The 20648-nt window shown below is 31.0% G+C and overlaps 1 protein-coding gene and 1 long non-coding RNA gene across 2 annotated transcripts; one reads left to right on the forward strand and one right to left on the reverse strand.

Moving 5' to 3' along the window:
• Positions 1-13373: 13373 nt before the first annotated feature.
• On the forward strand, positions 13374-16398 carry LOC111291629 (uncharacterized). The gene is made up of 3 exons (XR_016343904.1): positions 13374-13813; positions 14278-14356; positions 16212-16398. It is a non-coding gene; the product is annotated as an uncharacterized LOC111291629 (long non-coding RNA).
• Positions 16399-17487: 1089 nt separating this feature from the next.
• Positions 17488-19351, reverse strand: LOC111291628 (uncharacterized protein At4g14342-like). Its single transcript, XM_022883423.2, has 4 exons — positions 19166-19351; positions 18949-19034; positions 18737-18860; positions 17488-17751 (listed from the first exon to the last, which is right to left on the reverse strand). Exons 1-4 carry the CDS (start codon positions 19169-19171, stop codon positions 17704-17706), a joined length of 264 nt encoding a protein of 87 aa, XP_022739158.1. The 5' UTR covers positions 19172-19351; the 3' UTR covers positions 17488-17703.
• Between the last annotated feature and the right edge of the window lie 1297 nt (positions 19352-20648).

Raw genomic sequence — 20648 nt, forward strand, 5'->3', positions numbered from 1 at the left:
TACTAAAATTTGCTTGATTTTTAATGTCATTACTTTTTTTAGTAACAGAAGTGAACCACAAGAATATAAACAAGAAAAAATTTTCATAAAAAGTGTAAGTGAGAAAGTTGCAAATCATAGGGGTAATATGTGAAGTTTTTTTTTTTTTTAATTTTAATAACAAAAATTTTTTATTAAAGCTAGTGTTTGATATATTTTCAAAATTATTATGATAATTTAATTAGCAAAGCGATATTATTATTAAAGTGATTTTATCACTAGTGATTTGGAATCATTTTTTTTTGTTAATAATTATTAATTCTTAAAATTAAATATAATTATAGTTCGTATTATTAAAAATCAAAAGTTATTTTGTTTGAAATAAAGTATCAAAATAATTATGTATATCGTGATAGTTTTACAAATTAATGATTTTAATATTATTTAAAAATAATAATTTGTAAAATATTAGCATTATTTCATTTATTTCATAAGATCATCCTTTTTTGTAAAAAGATTTCACTTATACATATATATATATATATATATATATGTGTGTGTGTGTGTAATACGACGAGAGATCAATTTATACCTATATAAAACTTTTAATTTTATATTTTTTTAATTATTAATTTTAATAAATTCAAGACATAAAATTAAATCATTTTTTGACTTATCCCTCTCATTTTTGAATAAATTAAAATCAATTGTTAAAAAGAAGATGTAAAACAAAAAAATTTTTTATACTGATGTAAGTTGATCTTTGTTGCATAATATATATATATATATATATATATAAATACATGTATACTGTATGGCAAATCTTTTGTTGGAATTTACCTTTATATTATATATCTGTAAAGGAAACCTAGGGGCCGGCTATGGCCATTCTCTGTCCCTGGTTTGCATATCTACCACATCATTATTCATATGGTCAAAGTATTTTACTTATTGGTATTAATTAAAGTAAATGAAATATCACAATCTAATGACGATCTTTATCAGATACCATTTTTTTTAATTATTATTTTGTTCATTCATACCATTCTGCTTAATTTGACTTAATCAAACTTGTAACATTGGTAATTTAATTAAGGAAGAACAAATCTCTTTCCCTTTGTATATACATATATAAAGCTTTGATCTGTTCCAATTGGCAATTGCAAGCAACTTTACACATGGACCAAGCCTAGATTTCATCTTTGGGGGTCCATTTCTTCACCAATGATTGTAGAGCATCAATTTTTTTTATATATATGTGGCTACATTTTCAGGACCGTATAAAAAGGTTGACTCAATTGCTGCCTGCCCTTTGTACAAAATTGATGAATTTTTTTTAAGTAATAAAGAAGATCTTTCGCAGAAACCCAACAAATAAACAAAATTCTAATACAACAGAAAGCATTGACCATGCGAGAAGTGTTCAAACTCTACCAAATCAGTATCTTACACTTGAGATTTTAAAATTCCAATATTGAATAGACAGGCCTGTTTTATATTACAAAGGAAATCAAAACATGCGTATTGCTTGTTGTGCCATCAACCATTTGTTAGATTTTATATATTATTATTAGGTAACTATGCAGCAACAGCTGCACTCCTTTGACCGCATCATCTATTGTCCAAATTTTCACTTGTAGTCCAACTCTAAACCACATAATTAGATGCCAAAAGGTTAAAAAAAATATTTGAACTAAAATTTAATATTTATTTAAATTATTTTAATAAATTAAATTATCAAATATTTATTTTCATCCATTAAATTTTTGTTAGAGAAAAATAATTAATTATTTCCGTTCAAGTGAAGATTTAATTGAATAAAAATAGATTTATAACTATTCAAATTGGACACGTACAGCTTTGTTGAAGGTACATGACTGCATGCAACATGGATACAAGACGAATACAGGAAGGCTGGAGCCATATACATGATTCATAGCTTCAAACTCAAAATAATTGAACTAAAACCGAAATTTCAACACCTGAAGCCCGACGACTTGGACTCAAAACAAGCGATTGTTTGATTACAACTTCTGAGCTTTACCTATTAGATTAGATACTACTGGTGGACATGCCACTTAACATCACTATAATGATCACCTGTCCTCTTTTACCACAGGATGAGACTTTCAAATTCTCACTCAGTACAATCTTTTCCTGTCTCATAAATTAAGCTGTCTATGGTGATCATAACAATTTATAAATAGACACATGATGATAAGGATGTTTCATCAAGCCCGCCTGCATCAGCCCAATGTTTCTGTTTAATACCTGGGACCTCTTATACACAAAGTAAACCAACTTGGATTTATGGGTGATGTAATTGGCTGGCTCTCAGCCACCCGTGCATATTTGTATAAACAACAAGATAAGAAAAGGAAAGAAAAGTTCATCAGCCTACCATCTCATCATCATCATCAGGCATCAGTAGAAGAAGTTGAAGCCAACACCGATGTTAGAGTAACTACCAATGTTGACCTAAGGGATGCCTTCATAAAGGAGATGCAGCAATAGATCCTTCAACTATAATATCGACTGTATATACAAGAAGAGAAAGAGGAGATAAGGAGGCAACGAAGGAGAAATGAAGAAGATGAAGGAGAAACCAATCCATTCTATGAAAACAATAGTGATTCTGATGATAGGACCTTATTTCACCCACTATAAGTTAGAGACTATCTATGCAGAAGCCAACTTCAACCTAGCATATTCAATTCGAAAATAGAAATTTTTGAGTTCGAGGAGAAAATGCAACCTAAAAAATTCTTAGATTGGCTACACACGGTGGAATGCATATTTGAATACCATGATGCCCTTGAACATCGCAATGTGAAGCTAGTGGCCATCAAACTTAGAAAGCATGCATTCTTTTGGTGAGAAAATCTGAAAAAGCAAAGGTAAAGAGAAGGTAAGAGAAAAATTGTAACCTGGGATAAGATAAAAAGAGAGTTGAAGAAAAAGTATCTCTCAAACAACTTTCGACAAGATGTCTTCCTTAGACTCCATAACTTGAAGTAAATGAATCTTTTAGTGGAATAATACATTAACAAAGGAAGCATGTCCATGACTAGTGTTTCTACCAAACTCTTTTCAAATCTACACATAAAAAAGGGATGAGCCATTCCCAACAAACCACAATCTAGTGTTATCAACACTCAAACCTAAAGAGACTTTAAGTGCCAAAGAGTTGGGCATATACATTCTAAGTGTCCAAATCTCAAGATAGTTACATTGGTTGAAGATAAAGTTCTTGAAAATGCTAAAAGAGAACCTATTGAAGTACATCAAGATCTTAAACAAGGTGTTAAGAGAACTTATAGTGATCTTGAGTCTTCACTTGTTATACAATATAGCTTGAGTGATGTGCATGTTGAGGAGAAGATAGCCCTTTTGAAATTATTCTTGATAAGAATGCAATATATCCTTTGGATTTAATTTAATTTTATACTAACCAGTATTTTGATGAGATGTAGAAAAAAAAGCCAATAGTATCAAAATATTTCATGAACAGATTCAAAATAAAATTTTGCATAAAAATGAGAAATATAAAAGGGTAATAGTCATGTATCGAAGACATGTAAAGTTCAAAGAACGTGATTTGGTGTGGACTAACTTATGAAAAGAGATTTTTTCTAGGAAAGTTTGACAAATTACAACCTAAGGTAGATAGACTATTCAAAATTCTCTAACGCATTTGGGAAAATGCCTACAAGATAAAGCTTTTTGACACTTATGGAGTATCTTTCACCTTCAATGTTGTTGATTTATCACTTTACGATGACGAGAATACTAGTTCAGACTTGAGGATAAGTCTTTTCTAACCAGATGAGATTGATACCAAAGTGTTTACACATCATACAACTTGGGTTGAGACTAAGGCAGATTTATTCAAAAATAAGATGGGCCTATCTTTGGTCCAAATTCACACATAAATAAGGTGGGCAGAAGTAGAGAGATTACGTTCACACTAGCTAAAAAAAAAAATCATGAATATGAGTGGGATTGTGGTCAGGTTCAAGAGTAAATAAGCAGATTATGTTCACATGCAAATCTCATGATTTTAGGCATGATTCTAGTAATGCAATCTAAAAGTTTTCATGCTTGGAGGTATGTTTCTAGCCTATATATTTCTATTATTCTTTGGTAAAAGGCAAAATAGAGTTTTCTTTGTCATTAAACAATTTTTTAGATTATTTTTCAAGTTATGTATCTCTTAGGTGGATTTCCTAGAGTGGTGAACTTTTATTGTTCTATATTCTTTATTAGAATTCTTAGGGTAGTGTTTCTGTATCTCTTAGTTTCTAATCTTGGTGGTCAACTTTTATCTCTTTTAATCCAATAATCATATTCTGTCATTTTCAAATCCTTATGAGTTATTTTTTTTGTAAGTTTTTCTATTTGCAGTTAATCTTCATATTTCAAACATCAATTCCCAGCATCACTTAAAAACATGAAAATCTCTCAATAACAATCCATGTAAGCAAAAATAGTTAAAATAAGCAACTTAATAGTTGAATGTTAACTATGTTATATCAAAATTTCAAATGTAAAAAAAAAAAAAAGACTTGATTTATTCAAATTAGTATATTTGCATTAAGTTCTGATTTTAATTGGAATATACGAACTAATTTCTTGATTTGACTCACTTTACTTAATCTTTTACCTTTCAACAAACTTGATCATATGTATAAAAAATATACCTCAGAATTAAGAGTGCTTAAAACAAAATTTTGCTCATTACACCTGAAAACCCCAAAACCTTAATTTCCCATAAAACCCTCTCGTCCCTAAATCACCTTACTCTCGAAACCCTTTCAAACTAAAATCAAATTTCTCAGTTTCTAACTCAAATATCACTCTAAAATCATAAAGGATTTGGAGTTAATCATGTTACAAATCTTCAATTTAAAGGTAATCTCCTTTGATACTGTTTGATTTTGTGCATTTGATTTTGTAAATTTAGGTTAAATTCATGTGGAATTTGTAGCTTCCAGATTTGCATTTTTGAAAATTTTCAAAGGTTTTGGGATTTACAATTTTGAAAACATTTTAAAGTTTACAAAATTGTGAATTTTAAAACTTTCAAAAACTTTTGAAAGTGCAAATTTGGATTTACAAATCCAAAAAACTTTAAAAGCTTTGGGTTTAGGGTTACTCTGTAAATTTTTTTCAAAGATAATTTTTTTTCATTTGCTTTATATAACACTAGATATGGCACGAACAAGAGGAGGTGGCATGGATAAAGGCGGGAGGCATATTATAGTAACTGACACTCAAATATGTCTGATTGTCTCTAAGAGGAGATGACAAATTCGTCAACATGCAAATAAATTGGTTGTTGACCTATTAAGGATGACCTCCTATCTAGCCTCATGATGATAAGGATGAAAATGATGCGAAAGAGGTGACTGAGTTTTTTTTTTTTTTTCTAAAGAATCGATGGATACATCTATCCTTAAGAGCTTCCGAACTCATGTTGCAACAAGTATATAAAATGTCAAGTAATAAATTAAATCATAATTATGCTTATGAGTTATTCTTATTACTTAATGTATGTAAAGTTAATAACTAATTTTTATTTGTTATTGTTGTTATTATAAGGGCAAGGTACGTTAAAATCGATCAACCATGGGGCAAAGTTACAATTGTGACTAGAACTGACAATTTCAAACAGACACAATGATACAATATAAAAATGACACAAAAAAAACGTACATGTGTTTTGAAAAGCTGTGTTTCGTGTTTATTCGTGTCAACACGAATTTCAACATGACACAATTCGTGTCTTATATGTGTTGATACGTCTAAGCACATGCAAGATATAAAAAACACATTTACAAAAAATGTATCACACAGATACACATTTAGCACGTGACACAATACAAAAACACATTTAAATAAAAATGTGTCACACTAATATACGTTTTACTCATGACATGTTACGAAAAGACGTATAACATATTTTTATATTTATTTTAATTTAATATAAACATATAAAAATTATTTTAATTTTTAATCTTTTAATTATGATACTTAATTAGTTATTTAATAAACTATATAAAGATTATTTTAAACATTTAATTATGATACTCATTTAATAATTATTATAAAATTATTTTTATATTAATAATATAAATATAATATAAATTAGCATGATACATCATTATTTTATTTTTTAATCTTTAATAGTTTATCATATTGGATTTGATATTAAAAACTAATATAGTTATGTGCACATTTATATTAAATGCATATATTAAAATATATATATATATATATGTTAAATGCATATTAAATGTGTATCAATTTTTTTTATACATTCAAAATATGCAAGTATTTTTTATATTAGTAATGTATACATTACATATGTAAATCTTAACATATTAAATATATATTATTCTTTGTAACTTTATATAATAAGATTAAAAAATAATTTTCTTTTAAAAAAATTAAAATGATAATATACACTTAATTGTTAATAACAAATAACATCCAACAACCAATAATATGGTCATTGATCAAGTAAAGTAAATCCAAATCACATGATATCATAATATATTACAACGATAATAAAAAACATTTATAATAATATGAAATTATTTGATAATCTTAATAACATGAATAATGATATGCGACTATTTTAAATTATAAGAATTAAAATAAGATATTATATATTTGAAATTAAAAATAATACATATTCTAAATAATATGTGTAATGATACAAAATTATATAATTTATTTTATATTACATAATATGATATTATTAAAACGTAACTTATAAATTATTATTGTAAATATACATCTCGATGACTTATGCTTTATTCTAGATCACATGATAAGAGATTATATAGTTGAAATTAAAAATGACATATTTATTCTAAATAGCATTTATAATAATAAAAGATTATGTAATTTATATTTCTATATCACTTGATAAAGTATTAATATAAGATAATGTATATACTCATTTTAATAACTTGTTTTATATATTTTATTCTAAATCTAAATTGCATCATATGATACCCATATATAATTATAAGAAATTAAATAATTTATTCTAGATCATATGTATATGGGTATACTATAAAAATATGATAATTAAAAATGTAATTTATTTTAATCATATTATAATGTATAAAAAATTATTATAAATAACATAAATATATTAATTTGACTTTTTAAATATATATTAATTTAAAAGTTTTTTTTTCTTGATCTTATATGGTCAATTGAAGTCAAATCGTTAAAGCTTTCCAATTCCATTATGGGTTTTCTTTTAGTGCCTCATTATGAATGTACGAATATGCTATTTGATTTGAATGGTCTGTCAAACACTAGTAATTAATAGTTAGAACCACATTCATGTGTTTCAGATTGTTTCACGATATTTTCTTGCTTATTGTAAATAATATAGTTGAATCTTCATCTTTTTCCAGGTTATTATGGCATTAGTAACATTTTGAGGTTTATGCACCAAAAAGCAAGTTCATGAAAACTACGGAGCAAAACTGGATTTTTTTAATAAAAATTTTATAAAAAATCTATAGGCACTGGGTTATGTTGAAGTAAAGTGGGTTTTAAGATGAATAGGGCTCCTTGAAGGCTACAAATTAAGAGTAGGGCTCCTTGAAGGCTACAAATTAAGAGTTTTAATAGCCTTCAAAATGGAAATAAATAGGAAATAGTTGTTAGAAAAATGAGGTCTAGCTTCATATAAATGGTTTTGGACCAAGTAAAGATTATGGGCCTTGATCTTTTATTTTACACAGAGCCCTAACTACTTAATAAAAAAGAGATGTGGTTGTTTTAAGTGGGTGTCGAAAATCAAGTAGAGAAAGAAGAAAAGCCAGAAAAAGCAGAGAAAAAAAAGAGAAGGGAGAGTTGGTTGAACGAAAGTCGATCCGTGGTCCGATTGAGTTGAAACCTTATCAGGAGGTTTATGATTCAGAGTTTTACATTCTGAACGGTGAAGATCGGGTTTGGAGCTCTCTATGAACAAATTCAGGGTGCATTTGTTAAGTCACTTATTTGGTGAGATTTCTCCAATTGTTTCTCTAGTTATTGATTAGCTCTAGTTTTAGCTAGAGAAGAACTTTGTATACCTATTATTTGATAGTGAAAATTTTTTCTGGTGGTCCGTGATTTTTTTCTCTACACTAGAGGGTTTTTCACGTAAATCTTAGTGTGCTTTATTTTTCTTACGTTTTTTATTATTGATTGTTATTTATTGCTTATGTATTGTTGTGATTATTGCTTCAGGCGCAACAAGTGGTATCAGAACGAGGGTTATTTTGAGACATCGATACAGAAGCAACCCAGGATAGAAGTAAATTTTATTTGAGATCATGGAGGGTAATACAGGTTCCATGATAAAATTGACAGTATCGAATTATTCAATTTGGAAGCCTATGATGGAAGATAATCTATACTGCAAAGATTTGTATGAGCCAGTATTGGGTGATTCGGCTAAACCAGCAAATATGAAAGATGAAAGCTGGAAGAAGCTAGGTAGAAAGACACTAGCTATAATCAGAAAATAGGTTGATATCAGTATGTTTCACCATGTAACGCAGGAGTCAGATGCTCACATTGTTTGAGAAAAATTGACAACATTGTATGAGAGAAAAATAGGTATGAATAAAACTATGCCTATTAAAAAGCTTGCAACTTTACAATACAGGGATGGACGATCTGTTACAGAGCACTTGAGTGATTTTCAATATATATTTAATCGGATGACTACTATGGAGCTTAAGATAGATGATGAAATGAAGGCGTTATTTTTTTTGGGTTCATTGCCAGACAGTTGAAATACTCTAGTTGTGACTGTTCTTAATTTAGCTCCTGATTATAAGGTGATATTGGAAATGATAAAGGATAGTATGCTTAATGAAAAAGCAAGGCGAAAAGATGTAAACCCTGAAAATCAAGCTCTAGTCACAGAGAACAGGGGTAAAAACATCGACAGAAGTCGGGACTTAAAAGACCGCGATAAGTCTAAACATAGATCCAAGTCTAGAGGTAAAGTGGAATGTTTCTATTGTGATAAGGCAGGTCATATAAAATGAAACTGTAAAATCTTAAAGCAAGAGCGAAAATATGAGAAAGGTAAGAGTTTAAATGATAGAAATGTTGCAGCAGTGAATTCAGATAGTGATTCAGTTACTCTGATTTATACACATAGTGATTGTAATCATTTTAGTGATCCCGATATTGAGTAGATAGTTAACATAAGAGTGACATATCATTGTGTTCCTAAGAGAGAGTTGTTTACAAGTTACAAAGTAAGAGATTTTGGTTGTACCAAGATGAAAAATAAGAGTGTGTCGTAGACTGTTAGGATTGGTGATATTATTGTACAAACTAGTACAGGCTGTATGTTGACTTTGAGAGATGTCAGACACATTTTAAATATGAGAATGAACTTGCTTACTATTAATGTCTTTGATAAGGAGGGATATGAAAGCTGAAAAAAGAATGGATAGTGAAAGCTTCTCAAAGGATCTATGATAGTTACAAGGGGAAAACTATGCAAGACAATGTATAAGACATGGATGCAATTGAATGGTAACCAGGTAAATGTCGTTGAAAATCATGCTTCAGCAAACTTGTGGCACAGAAGGCTGGTACACATGAGTGAAAATAGGTTACAAGTTTTGGCAAGACAGTTTCTTATTCCCTTGACCAAATATATGTCTCTCGATTCATGTGATTATTATTTGTTTGGTAAGCATCATAGAATTTCTTTTCGTAAAAGTTTCAGAGAAAAAAATAGATTAAAATTAATTTATTCTGACATATGTGGTCCCATTGAGGTTGAATCATTAGATGGTAGCAGATATTTTATTACTTTTATTAATGATGCTTCACGTAAGACTTGGGTATATGTGTTGAAATACAAAAGTCAGGTACTGCGGTATTTTTAAAAATTTCATGCCATGGTTGAAAGGATAACAGGATTATCCTTGAAATGTATTCGAACTAATAATGATGAAGAATACACATCTAAAGGCTTTAAAGAGTATTGTTCAAAGCATGAGATCAGGCATAAGATGACAGAACCTGAAATACCGTAGCATAATGATATAACTAAAAGAATGAATCGTACCATTATAGAAAAAGTCAGATGTATGTTGAGGATGGTAAAATTATCAAAGTCATTCTGGGGTGAAGCAGTTAACACGGTTTGTTATTTACTTAACAGATCACTATCAGTTTCTTTGGGCTTTGACATTCCAGAAAGAGTATGGACAGAAAAAGATACTTCATACTCTCACTTAAAAATTTTTGGGCGTAAAGTATTCATGCATTATCAAAAGAGCAAAGATCAAAGCTTGACAGTAAAACCACACAGTATGTGTTTGTAAGATATGGTGATGAAGAATTTGGTTACAGGGTATGGGATCCAGTAAAGAAAAAGACAGTTAAAAATAGAAATGTGGTCTTTCATAAAAAAAAATCATAATAGATCTTGAGAAAAATGAGAAGACTACACGAGTTACTGTTGAGTGTGATGTTTCAACACCGACAGAGATTCCACAATAAAGAGCCACAGATGGTGAAAATGAGCAAGAAACATGACTTGAGAATATGAATGAGCCAGCCACAATTGGTGATGAGCCAGATGCAATTAGTTTTGAGCAGGGAGAGCAATCCTCTCTACCTGAGAGTGTTAAGCAAAGGGAGCTACCTTTGGCATCAAGTGATGTAGAGTCTCAACCCAGGAGATCTACTAGAGAGCGCAAGCCATCTACCAGGTATTCAAGTTCAGATTTTATTTTAGTTACCAATGAAAGGGAGTCAAAAAGCTTCCAAGATATACAGGCTACTTCGGATAAAGAGCACTGGTTAAAAGCAATGAAAGAAGAGATTGAGTTATTGCGAAAGAATGGTACTTATGATCTTGTTAAACTTTCAACAGGGAAAAGGCCATTAAAGAATAAATGGGTGTTCAAGTTGAAAAAAGATGATGACAAACTAGTGAGGTACAAAGCTCAATTAGTAGTAAAAGATTTTTCTCAGAAATCAGGCATCGATTTTGATGAGATTTTTGCTCCAATTGTAAAGATGAGTTCTATTCGAGTGGTACTGAAATTAGCAGCTAATTTGAATCTTGAGCTTGAGCAACTTGATGTTAAAACTATATTTTTGCATGGTGATTTACAAGAGGGCATTTATATGAATCAGCCTGAAGGTTTTGAAATGAAAGAAAAAGAGCACTTAGTTTGCAAATTGAAGAAAAGCTTGTATGGCTTGAAACAAGCTCCGCGACAGTGGTACAAGAAGTTTGATTCTTTTATGGTGAGTCATAGCTATAAAAGAATAGCAGATGATTCTTGTGTGTATGTTAAACAATTTTCTAATGGTAACTTCATTATCCTATTATTATATGTTGATGATATGTTGATTGTAAGACAAGATGCTAGTATGGTTTACAGGTTGAAAGAACAATTGTCTAAGTCCTTTGATATGAAGGATTTAGGTCCAGCAAAGTAAATTTTTGGTATGAACATTATCCGGGATAGGAGAGCTGAAAAGCTATGGTTGTCACAAAAAAAAATGTTGAACGAGTGCTTAGTAGATTCAACATGCAACATGTTAAGTCAGTTAACAGTTCACTTGCCAACCATTTTCATCTAAGTAAGAAATCTTGTCCAGTGTCTAAGGAAAAGCAACTAGCTATGTCTAGTATTCCTTATTCTTCTGCAGTCGATTCTTTAATGTATCTTATGGTTTGTACAAGGCCTGACATTGCTCATATAGTTGGTGTAATGAGCAAATTTCTTTCTAATCCGAGAAAAGTTTACTGGAAAGCGGTGAAATAGATTTTTAGATATTTGAGGGGTACCTCAAAAATGTGCTTGACTTATGGAGATTTACAACTAGTTCTAGAAGGGTTTATTGATGCTGATATGACAGGCGATCTTGATGGTAGGAAATCTACTTCAGGGTATTTGTTCAATTTTACAGGAGAAGCTGTATCTTGACAATCTAAGTTGCAGAAGTGTGTTGCTTTGTCAACTACAGAGGCTGAGTTTATTGCGGCAACCGAAGCATGTAAAGAAATGCTTTGGATGAAATGTTTTCTTCTTGAATTGAGGTTGAATCAGAAAGAGTATGTGATATTTTGTGATAGCTAGAGTGTTTTAGATTTGAGTAAGAATACCATGTACCATACTAAAACAAAATACATTGATGTTAGATATCATTGGTTACGTTCAGTGATTGAAGAACAGCAGATGCTATTGAAAAAAGTTCATACTGATAAGAATGTAGCAGATATGTTGACTAAGATACTTTTCAGGGAAAAGCTTGAGCTTTACAGTTACTTGGCCAGAATGAGTTCCCTGGCCAATGTAAGTTCCAAATGAAACTGTTATGATGATGAATCTTCTCCTAATGGGGCTGGAGGGAGAGATTGTTAAAAAAATAGGGTCCAGCCTCATGTAAGTGGTTTTAGATCAAGTAAAGGTCATGGGCCTTGATCTTTCATTTTACACAGAGCCCTAGCTACTTAATAAAAAAGAGGTGGGGTTGTTTTAGGTGGGTGTCAAAAACCAAGTAGAGAAAGAAGAAAAACCAGAAAAAGCAGAGAGAAAAAGGAGAAGGGAGAGTTGGTTGAACGGAAGTCGATCTGTGGTCCGATTGAGTTGGAACCTTGTCAAGAGGTTTATGATTCAGAGTTCTACATTCTCATTCTGAATGGTGAAAATCGGGTTTTTAGCTCTCTAGGAACAAATTCATGGTGTATTTGTTGAGTCATTTATTTGATGAGATTTCTCTAATTGTTTCTCTAGTTGTTGATTAGCTCTAGTTTTAGCTAGAAAACAACTTTGTATACTTATTATTTGATAGTAAAGATTTTTTCTGGTGGTCAGTGATTTTTTCCCTCTACACTAGAGGGTTTTCCACGTAAATCTTGGTGTGCTTTATTTTTTCTGCGTTTTTTATTATTAATTGTTGTCTATTGCTTTTGTATTGTTGTGATTATTGCTTCAGGCGCAACAACAGTAGCGTTCATTTTGAGACTCGCCATTAAAAGGCACAAAATCTAAGAATTGGATGGTGAAGAGGAGGATGAAGCAGTAGAAACAAGAAGAGTTGGAGGAAGAGAAAACAGTGAGGAAACATTAGAATCTCATTTTGGGTCTCTCAATTAAAAATCAACGAATTTAAATAAATTGCAGTACTCAATCTTTTAATTGTCTCTAAAAGCCTTGCTTCTGAAGAAGCATAGCCCAAACATCGTGGATGTGGAATTTTCTAAATTTTAGAATTCACAGATTCCAGCAAAGAATTGTGCTTCACTCCTAGTTTTTCTCTTCTTTCAAGTTTATAAAACCTGCTCCTTATTGTTAAGATGCAGAGAGGGAATGGAGATACATGAATATGTAACTATTATTGGTAACTAGAAGAAGATAAATCACCTATGCGAATATGCATTCAAATGAATATTCATGCAAGGATGTGAGTTGTTTTTGTTTGTGTTATATGTGTATTTATTTCATGGTGCCTTTCTGCTTAATAGTTGTAAATTAATTGGTGTAATCAATTATCACTTGAAGAAACCTTTTTATTTTTTTTTTTCTAATTCTGTCTTTGTTTCTCATGCATCAATATATCTTACCTGCCATATCACAAACTGTATCACAACCACAATTTCTTTTTAATTCTTTTAGTATTTGTTCTTTTGTAGTTCTTTGGAGGATGCTTTGCCTGACGATGCCATTCAACTATACACTGATGCTTGTGCTATTCTCGAAGACGATGGAAAGGAACAAATGGCCTTTGATCTATATCGTGCTGCCACTAGTATTTACGTAAGACTTGAAAAGTATGGGTTTGCTTCTTCTTAATAGTTTGAGATACAATACAATACTTATATTAAATCCTTATTTATACAATTGAGCAAATGAAAGTGACACCTTTGTACATCATATGCTCTGATATATTCGTAAAATTATAATAGTGCTGTTACTTAGAATAAAAGATGAAAAAGAACAAAAAATGGACCATAGAATTTGTTTTTGCGAGCATATAATCATTAATTCATAGTTAAATTTACATATCTTTATTGCTAAAGGATTTTTAAATTCATTTCTGCTGCTTTGTTCTCATGCCTGGAACTAGGGAGTTCAGGTTGATTAGACTGAAGCTTGTGAATTGTGATGTTATTAGCTTTCAAGCCAATTTTTGGCCTTTGTTTAATTGAAGGATCTGTCATAGGCAATTACCTTGTTTATATGTGTATGCAAACCTTATATGAATAGGCATAGTTTATGGTTTTATTATCCTCAGGTACACAGATGCTGCAACTTTCCTTTTGAGATTGGACCTAGCAGCTGACAAGTGCAATGCTAAAAATAGTCAGTTTAAGGTTTGACTTCATATTTTGCACCCAAACTATTTCCAGTATTACTAGATATCCATTCATTTCCCATTCCTTTCCCCTTGTTTTGCATTTCGCTGATGCTCCTAATATCGCTGACTTCTCTCTACATCCCTGCATGCCTTTAGGAGTCTGCGGTGTTAAAATGCTTTATGACTTCATTAACTGACAGTTTAGTTCAATTACACATCTTTTTGGTTCTTTATTCAGAATATTTCATGAGCCCAACTCTTTCTCTCTTCATTAATGTTGCTAGTAGGAGATAAAAGAATTATTTTATGTTTTTGTTAACTTCTTAGCAAGGATGAAAGCAGGATTTTTAGTTTTGGGGGCCAATGTCTTATATAAATTCAGAATTAAATAAAATTTTTTAATGCTGTATACTAAGACTGTTTACAATACTCTCTGTCTGTCTTTGTCTAATGAATGTCTATGTTTGACTTAGTATGCAGATTAAGAAAACTCTTTCTAAATCAAATTTCCCAATTATTTTTTGTTGATCCTTGAGGATTTGGCATAATACCTATTTTTCTGTACAAACTGAGAGTTGTTTCACCAAGAAACTGACATCTTAATCAGATTTTAAGTACTTTGAAACTTACATCCTGGAGCAAAATAATAACCTAATATAGTGGTTCCTACTTCAATTAAGTGGTGTGTAGTGCACAGTTCTACTTGGATTTTTTTTTTGTTTCAGTGCTACCTCTAACAAACTATACCCTTGTATATGTGTGATAAAAATTTAATCCAATGAGGCATTATAGATTTGGGGGACCATGCGGTTTAATAAATCTCACTTTCTTGCGTCTGGTGCAGATGTGGCTACTGTTCTTTTTACTTTTTTTGCACCAATTTTTTTCATTGAAGGGAAGCTTTTATGATAACAGTATATAAACTCTAATGTATAATTTTTTTTAATTTCAGGCGTACCTTAGTGCAATTATTGTGTATCTTTATGCTCATGACTTGAAACAAGCAGAAAAGTGCTACAATGACTGTTCTCAGTAAGTGCAGTTCTCTCTCAGCAACCTTTTGAACCTCTTGTATTGATGCATTTGTAGTACTCATACATCTACTAATTTTGGGATGTGATGAATGGCTCTCAAGTAGCTGATCTTGTTAGCAAAACAATCTTTTGATAAATATATAGGTACTCATCATTATCATACGAGGCATTGCAAGTAAGAGTTACTTCCCAGCAACTGAAAAAAACCTTGCCATAATGTCTTCAACACTAAGATAAAATTATCTTAAAGGCATGTTGGGTGTTTGTTTTCTATCTGAGATTATTCTCAACGTGAATCTCATCTATAGTCTATCAAATGCATCTAACCATTAGCATTGATTGTCTGCCCTGCAACTTTAGTGAATTGTAAATTGCTTTTCTTGTTAAACGGTTCTTTCCTTTACCCCCGAAGAAAAAATAATTTCTGGAACCAATTAGCAAATAGCCATTCACTTATTAGTGATGACTTAGGAAACTTTTGTGTTTACTATTACCAAATTATGGTGGTGCACATTCTATCCTTATTTCTTTTTCTCTATCTCTCTCTCTCTCTCTGTCCTCCATGGATGTCATTCAGTGTTTTGGTTAACGTATAGTTTGCATAGGAAATAAGTAAAGCAATAGAATTACAATAGTGAAACTTACTGCTAATGTAATCAGATATCAACTTGTTTCTCGATTTGTCAAACTCACACAATTATTTCTTCCCGTTTCTTTTCGATAATATATTTCGATAATACACAATTATGATTTTTTGGGGTCTATCTTTATACCGTATAATAACTTTTCTGTTGACAAAAGGTGATCTAAAATAGTATTGTCTTTGGTTCTTTTCAGAATTGATGCTTTCTTAAGAAGTGATGAGAACCCCTGTGCTAGTAAACTTCTTTCTGCTTGTACAGAAGGTTATGTAGAAGAAATCAAACGTATAGCTCAGTCGAGTACTATTTCCAATCTTGACAATGTGGTAAATCTTTTTTACTATTTGCACCTTTGTTTTTGGAAATGCATGTTCCCCTTTTGTAACAATGTGAATGATATTGTTAGGACATTTCATCTTCTGAATGCTACAGTGGGTTAAATCACATATCTAAGATAGATCTGACTTATGCAATCATGGATGGTTCTAACATGCCTAAAACTGTGCATCTTTGGTGATACTTAAAGCCTCTAAGGCCAAGAATTGAATAACATTTATAGCTTTGGCCTTCTCTTAAATGACCTAAATGTGCTTGTGGGTGACTGTTGGATCTTATTTTGAGCAACTCTTTTAGAAATAGGCATGCAATGCCAATGAAACTGTTGCAAACAGTCCTGTTGTTCCTTTCATTCAAAAATTTTTTTTCTCCTTGACATCATTGTGTTCTTCACGCACCTAAAAGGTTTATAATGATGTTTCACATGTCTATCAGATTCAGATCGAGTGTCTCATTCTTATATCTATGCCAGAATATAGGCTTTAACTTTTTCAGACAACCTGGCACTGTATGTGATGTTGGACTCAACACATCTTTGTGTCTCAACTCACATGTGTGAATATCAGTTGTTCTTTTATGCAACGAAGACGGATAAAGACCCGGCTGAACAATTTTCCTCTGCTATGATTTCTTTACAAAGTAGAGTCCTTACATTGTGGTTAAGAGGGTCTTCTGACTTGCAATTCATTGAATTTCACACATGACTGAAATGAAATTGGACGCAGATCATAAAGCTTGCAAGAAAGCTGCCTAATGGTGATGTTGGCCCGTTTAAGACTGATGCTGGTAAAGATAAAGAAGCACTGGATGAAAATGACCTCACATGAATGAGAATTGTCTCACTGTTTGCATAATGGATCTTTGCGTGCACATGCATAGAAACTTCTTTGGTTTAAACATGTGGTTTTTTGCAAACTTAGATGGTGTTTTCATCTTGTAAACAGCTATTATTATGGGAGGGAGACTCTACCTATTCATGTCATGATGCCCTTCTTTTTTTTAATCACATCCATCTTAAAGAAACCGATGAATTATTGGTTTGCAATGCCTCTTGCCATAGTTTGACTCGATCTTTCTTACTTTCATGCTACTCTTTCCATAGGTACATCTGTTACTTAGAACGTGGTAAACTGAGATGCAATGCAAGGAACAGACGCAGCTTGTTTAAGGGATAAAATAGAGGCTACAATGTTAGGTCATTGTTCACCAAAATCTGTGATTACGTAACTTCATACTTCAAGACAAACATAATATCTATGGATATTCAATTAGGAAAATCCCCAGCCTCATCGGAAAAGCTCGGAAGAGCTTGGACTTCCTAACATTTCACTTCATATCCTAAGCAGCAGTTTTTAATCATCTTCTCTTTCCGGAGGCAGACCACAAGGCAGAAGCATTTTCTGTACATAAAGATCACAAACAATTATACCTTAAACTAAAGTTCAAACCAGAAAAGGTAAAAAAAAAAAAAGAAGAAGAAGAAGAAGAAGAAGGCCGTCAAGCCATCCGCACCACGCAACCTCTAACAATACAATATTCATCAGTGACATCAAGAAAAAATAAAGTCCGTATCTTAGAAGAAGTACTAATGGAGAACTTGTGGTTCTGCACATGCACAAACGCACATTAAAAGAGAGAGAAGACTTTGCTCTCATACTGTATGTAATGTCACTAAACATAACAAATAGAACGAAACTCCTTTATCAAACCAAGATGTTGAATTTTAGTTCATCATTTAGTAAAGACTATATAAATTAGAATCATCCCTACAACTAATAGCGAATGACAGGAGCTCAGGATCAATACCCAAAAGGGACTAATTACTCCGCACACTTGATAAATGCAAATTTTGAGGATACCACTCAGAACAGCCATTAGTAACTCCAGAATGCATCGAAGAATCCCGTCTACGGCATAGGATGTACCTAGTAATGTTCGTTAGTAAGGGTAACTAGTGAAAGGCAACGTGGTGTGCATTTCAAGATGTGCAATCTCCTCTAAGCATACCGGTTAGAAATGGAACTACCCCAGAAAACACTAAAAAGAAACTCAACGAAACACCATCCCAACTATTTGCACTCAACAACAAGAATGAAGTCCTATGATTTAGTTCCACGTAAGGCAAACCTTCAACCCATATACCCCATCCTTGGAGAACTTACAGATTTAACCAAATAAATATCTTTAAAGTCGTAAAAGCTATTAGTCTTTTGGAACAAAAAAAAAAAAAACCATTTTGTTTAGTCAATCCCAATAACTAAAAAGCACCCATACCTCTATATCCCGTGAATTTCCAAACCCAGAAACAAATAGACACAAAGGAAAGAATCATTAATCTCATAAATTCAAAAAATACCAAACAAAAAGAGCCAATATATGCTTAACCTGCATGAAGTTGTAGCGTTCTCTGCCAATGGATTCATTTTCAGCCACAGCAAAGTAAGCCAACATTGGATAATGCCCTACATACGATGCGTAGCTATCGCGTTGAATATTCACCGCCCATTCACTGCCATCAAATTCAACCAACCAAAATATGTCTTAGCAACATTTCTTTTACAGAAATTAGAAGGAAAGAAAAATGGATAGAAACTGACAATCTATTCAAATCAGCATGGCCGGTTCCAACGTATTTTGCTTGGAGATGTTCGAGCTGGGAATTGATGTTAAACCTATCGCTTGCCTGACAACAACTATCAAAGAGTAAGAGGTAAACATATAAACAAGTTTAGGGTTTAGAGTTTAGGGGAGATTATGAATGGATCTTTTTATTAATCAAGAAGGGAAACTAGGGTTTGGATTGGGGAGAATTACCTGCATCTTCTTTTCAAAGCTGTTGAGAACGGAAACTAAAGAAATGAGAGAGTAAAGACGTACGCCGGATTGGTTTGGGTCTGTGATGGCGCAGCTCAGCCCTGAGTGAAAGTCAGAGATAGCATTTGCGATTCGTATCTTATAATTGGATACCTACGCCACCCGACCCGAGTAAGTAAGATCAGGATATCCAATTACACAACTCATAAAGCTGACTTGGGGGAAAGAAATTAAATTTGAATACTCAAAAAATTAACCCCAAAATTATCCAAGGATAATTTTATTTTTTAAGATTTTACAAATTTTAAAAATTTTTCTTTTTCCTTAATTTCTCATCATTTTAAATTTCATTGTTTGAAATTTTCAAAATGTCTAAAAAATTATTTTCTATTTTTGAAAAGAATAATTTTTTTAAAAAAAATTACATTTTTATTTTTTTAAAACAAAATTTAAAAAGTTTTTATTTTTATTTTTCATTTTCTTTCTTTTCTTCTTCCCTCCCTTCCTTTCTCTCTCTCTCCCTCGCATCAATAGGATATATGCTTATTTGGGATGTATGCCCTAAAATTAATTGAACTAGTTCTTTTATGTATATCATGCTAAATTTTTTTTTTATAAAAAAAATTCAGAGATAAATAAGTTACTCAATTTCTTAATTCAGAGTAAAATATATTATACCTGACAGTCTAAGATAAGTGACTGTAAATTATGCATTCAAGATGATCTTAACAAGTGACCACCGATAGAATTCGAACTCAAAATCTCTTCATCGAAGAGGATGAGTATAACCGATTGAATCAACCACTTATCGTTAAATATTACTTTTATTAGCTAAGGTATTCTTTACATTCAAGTTAGTATATTATTTTATATTATTTTATATTATTTACTTTTTAGATAAAACTCATAGAATATATATGCTTTAGAAGGAAATTACAATAATTTATAGAAAGTTGTAATATGCTTATTCAAGGAAGTTAATTGTTCAACTCCAAACTTAAAAGGGTTAAACTAATTGGGTAGACATTAATTCAAACTAAATATTAAATTGAGATATTAAGTAATGAAAAAAGATAATAATTATATTAAAAAATTAACTAAACACAAGTAGATTAATCAAATTTTATTGGTTTTTCTTAACAATTAAGTGGTATTAACCAAGATTTTTAATATCGTACCAAATAACGTTTTAATTTTTTAAAAAATACAATATTTATCGATATTAATTATTTCAATATATTATTTCAGATTTTTTAATTTAATACAAATATATTTATAAATATTCATAAACTTACACATTATAATATTATTAATAATATACAAAATAAAAATGCAATATATTCAAAAATCAAATAAATAAATTTAAAAATACAAAAAATAATATCATATAATTTTCATTATATTTTTAAATAATTAATCTAATCATATGATATTTAAATAAGTATTTTTTTATATAAATATTAAGATAAAAACAAAGAAATGA

The sequence above is a fragment of the Durio zibethinus genome, chromosome 8 (genome assembly GCF_047325235.1).
Source record: "Durio zibethinus cultivar Kanyao isolate XHJ-2024 chromosome 8, ASM4732523v1, whole genome shotgun sequence".
Taxonomy (NCBI): domain Eukaryota; kingdom Viridiplantae; phylum Streptophyta; class Magnoliopsida; order Malvales; family Malvaceae; genus Durio; species Durio zibethinus.

What these genes read in the sequence shown, in the direction of transcription:
- LOC111291628 (XM_022883423.2), bottom strand. An exon ending in CATGCTGATTTGAATAGATT is followed by an intron (nt 18,861 to 18,948) that starts GTCAGTTTCTAT and finishes ATTTGATGGCAG; the next exon opens with TGAATGGGCGGTGAATATTC. An exon ending in AACGCTACAACTTCATGCAG is followed by an intron (nt 17,752 to 18,736) that starts GTTAAGCATATA and finishes CTTTATGTACAG; the next exon opens with AAAATGCTTCTGCCTTGTGG.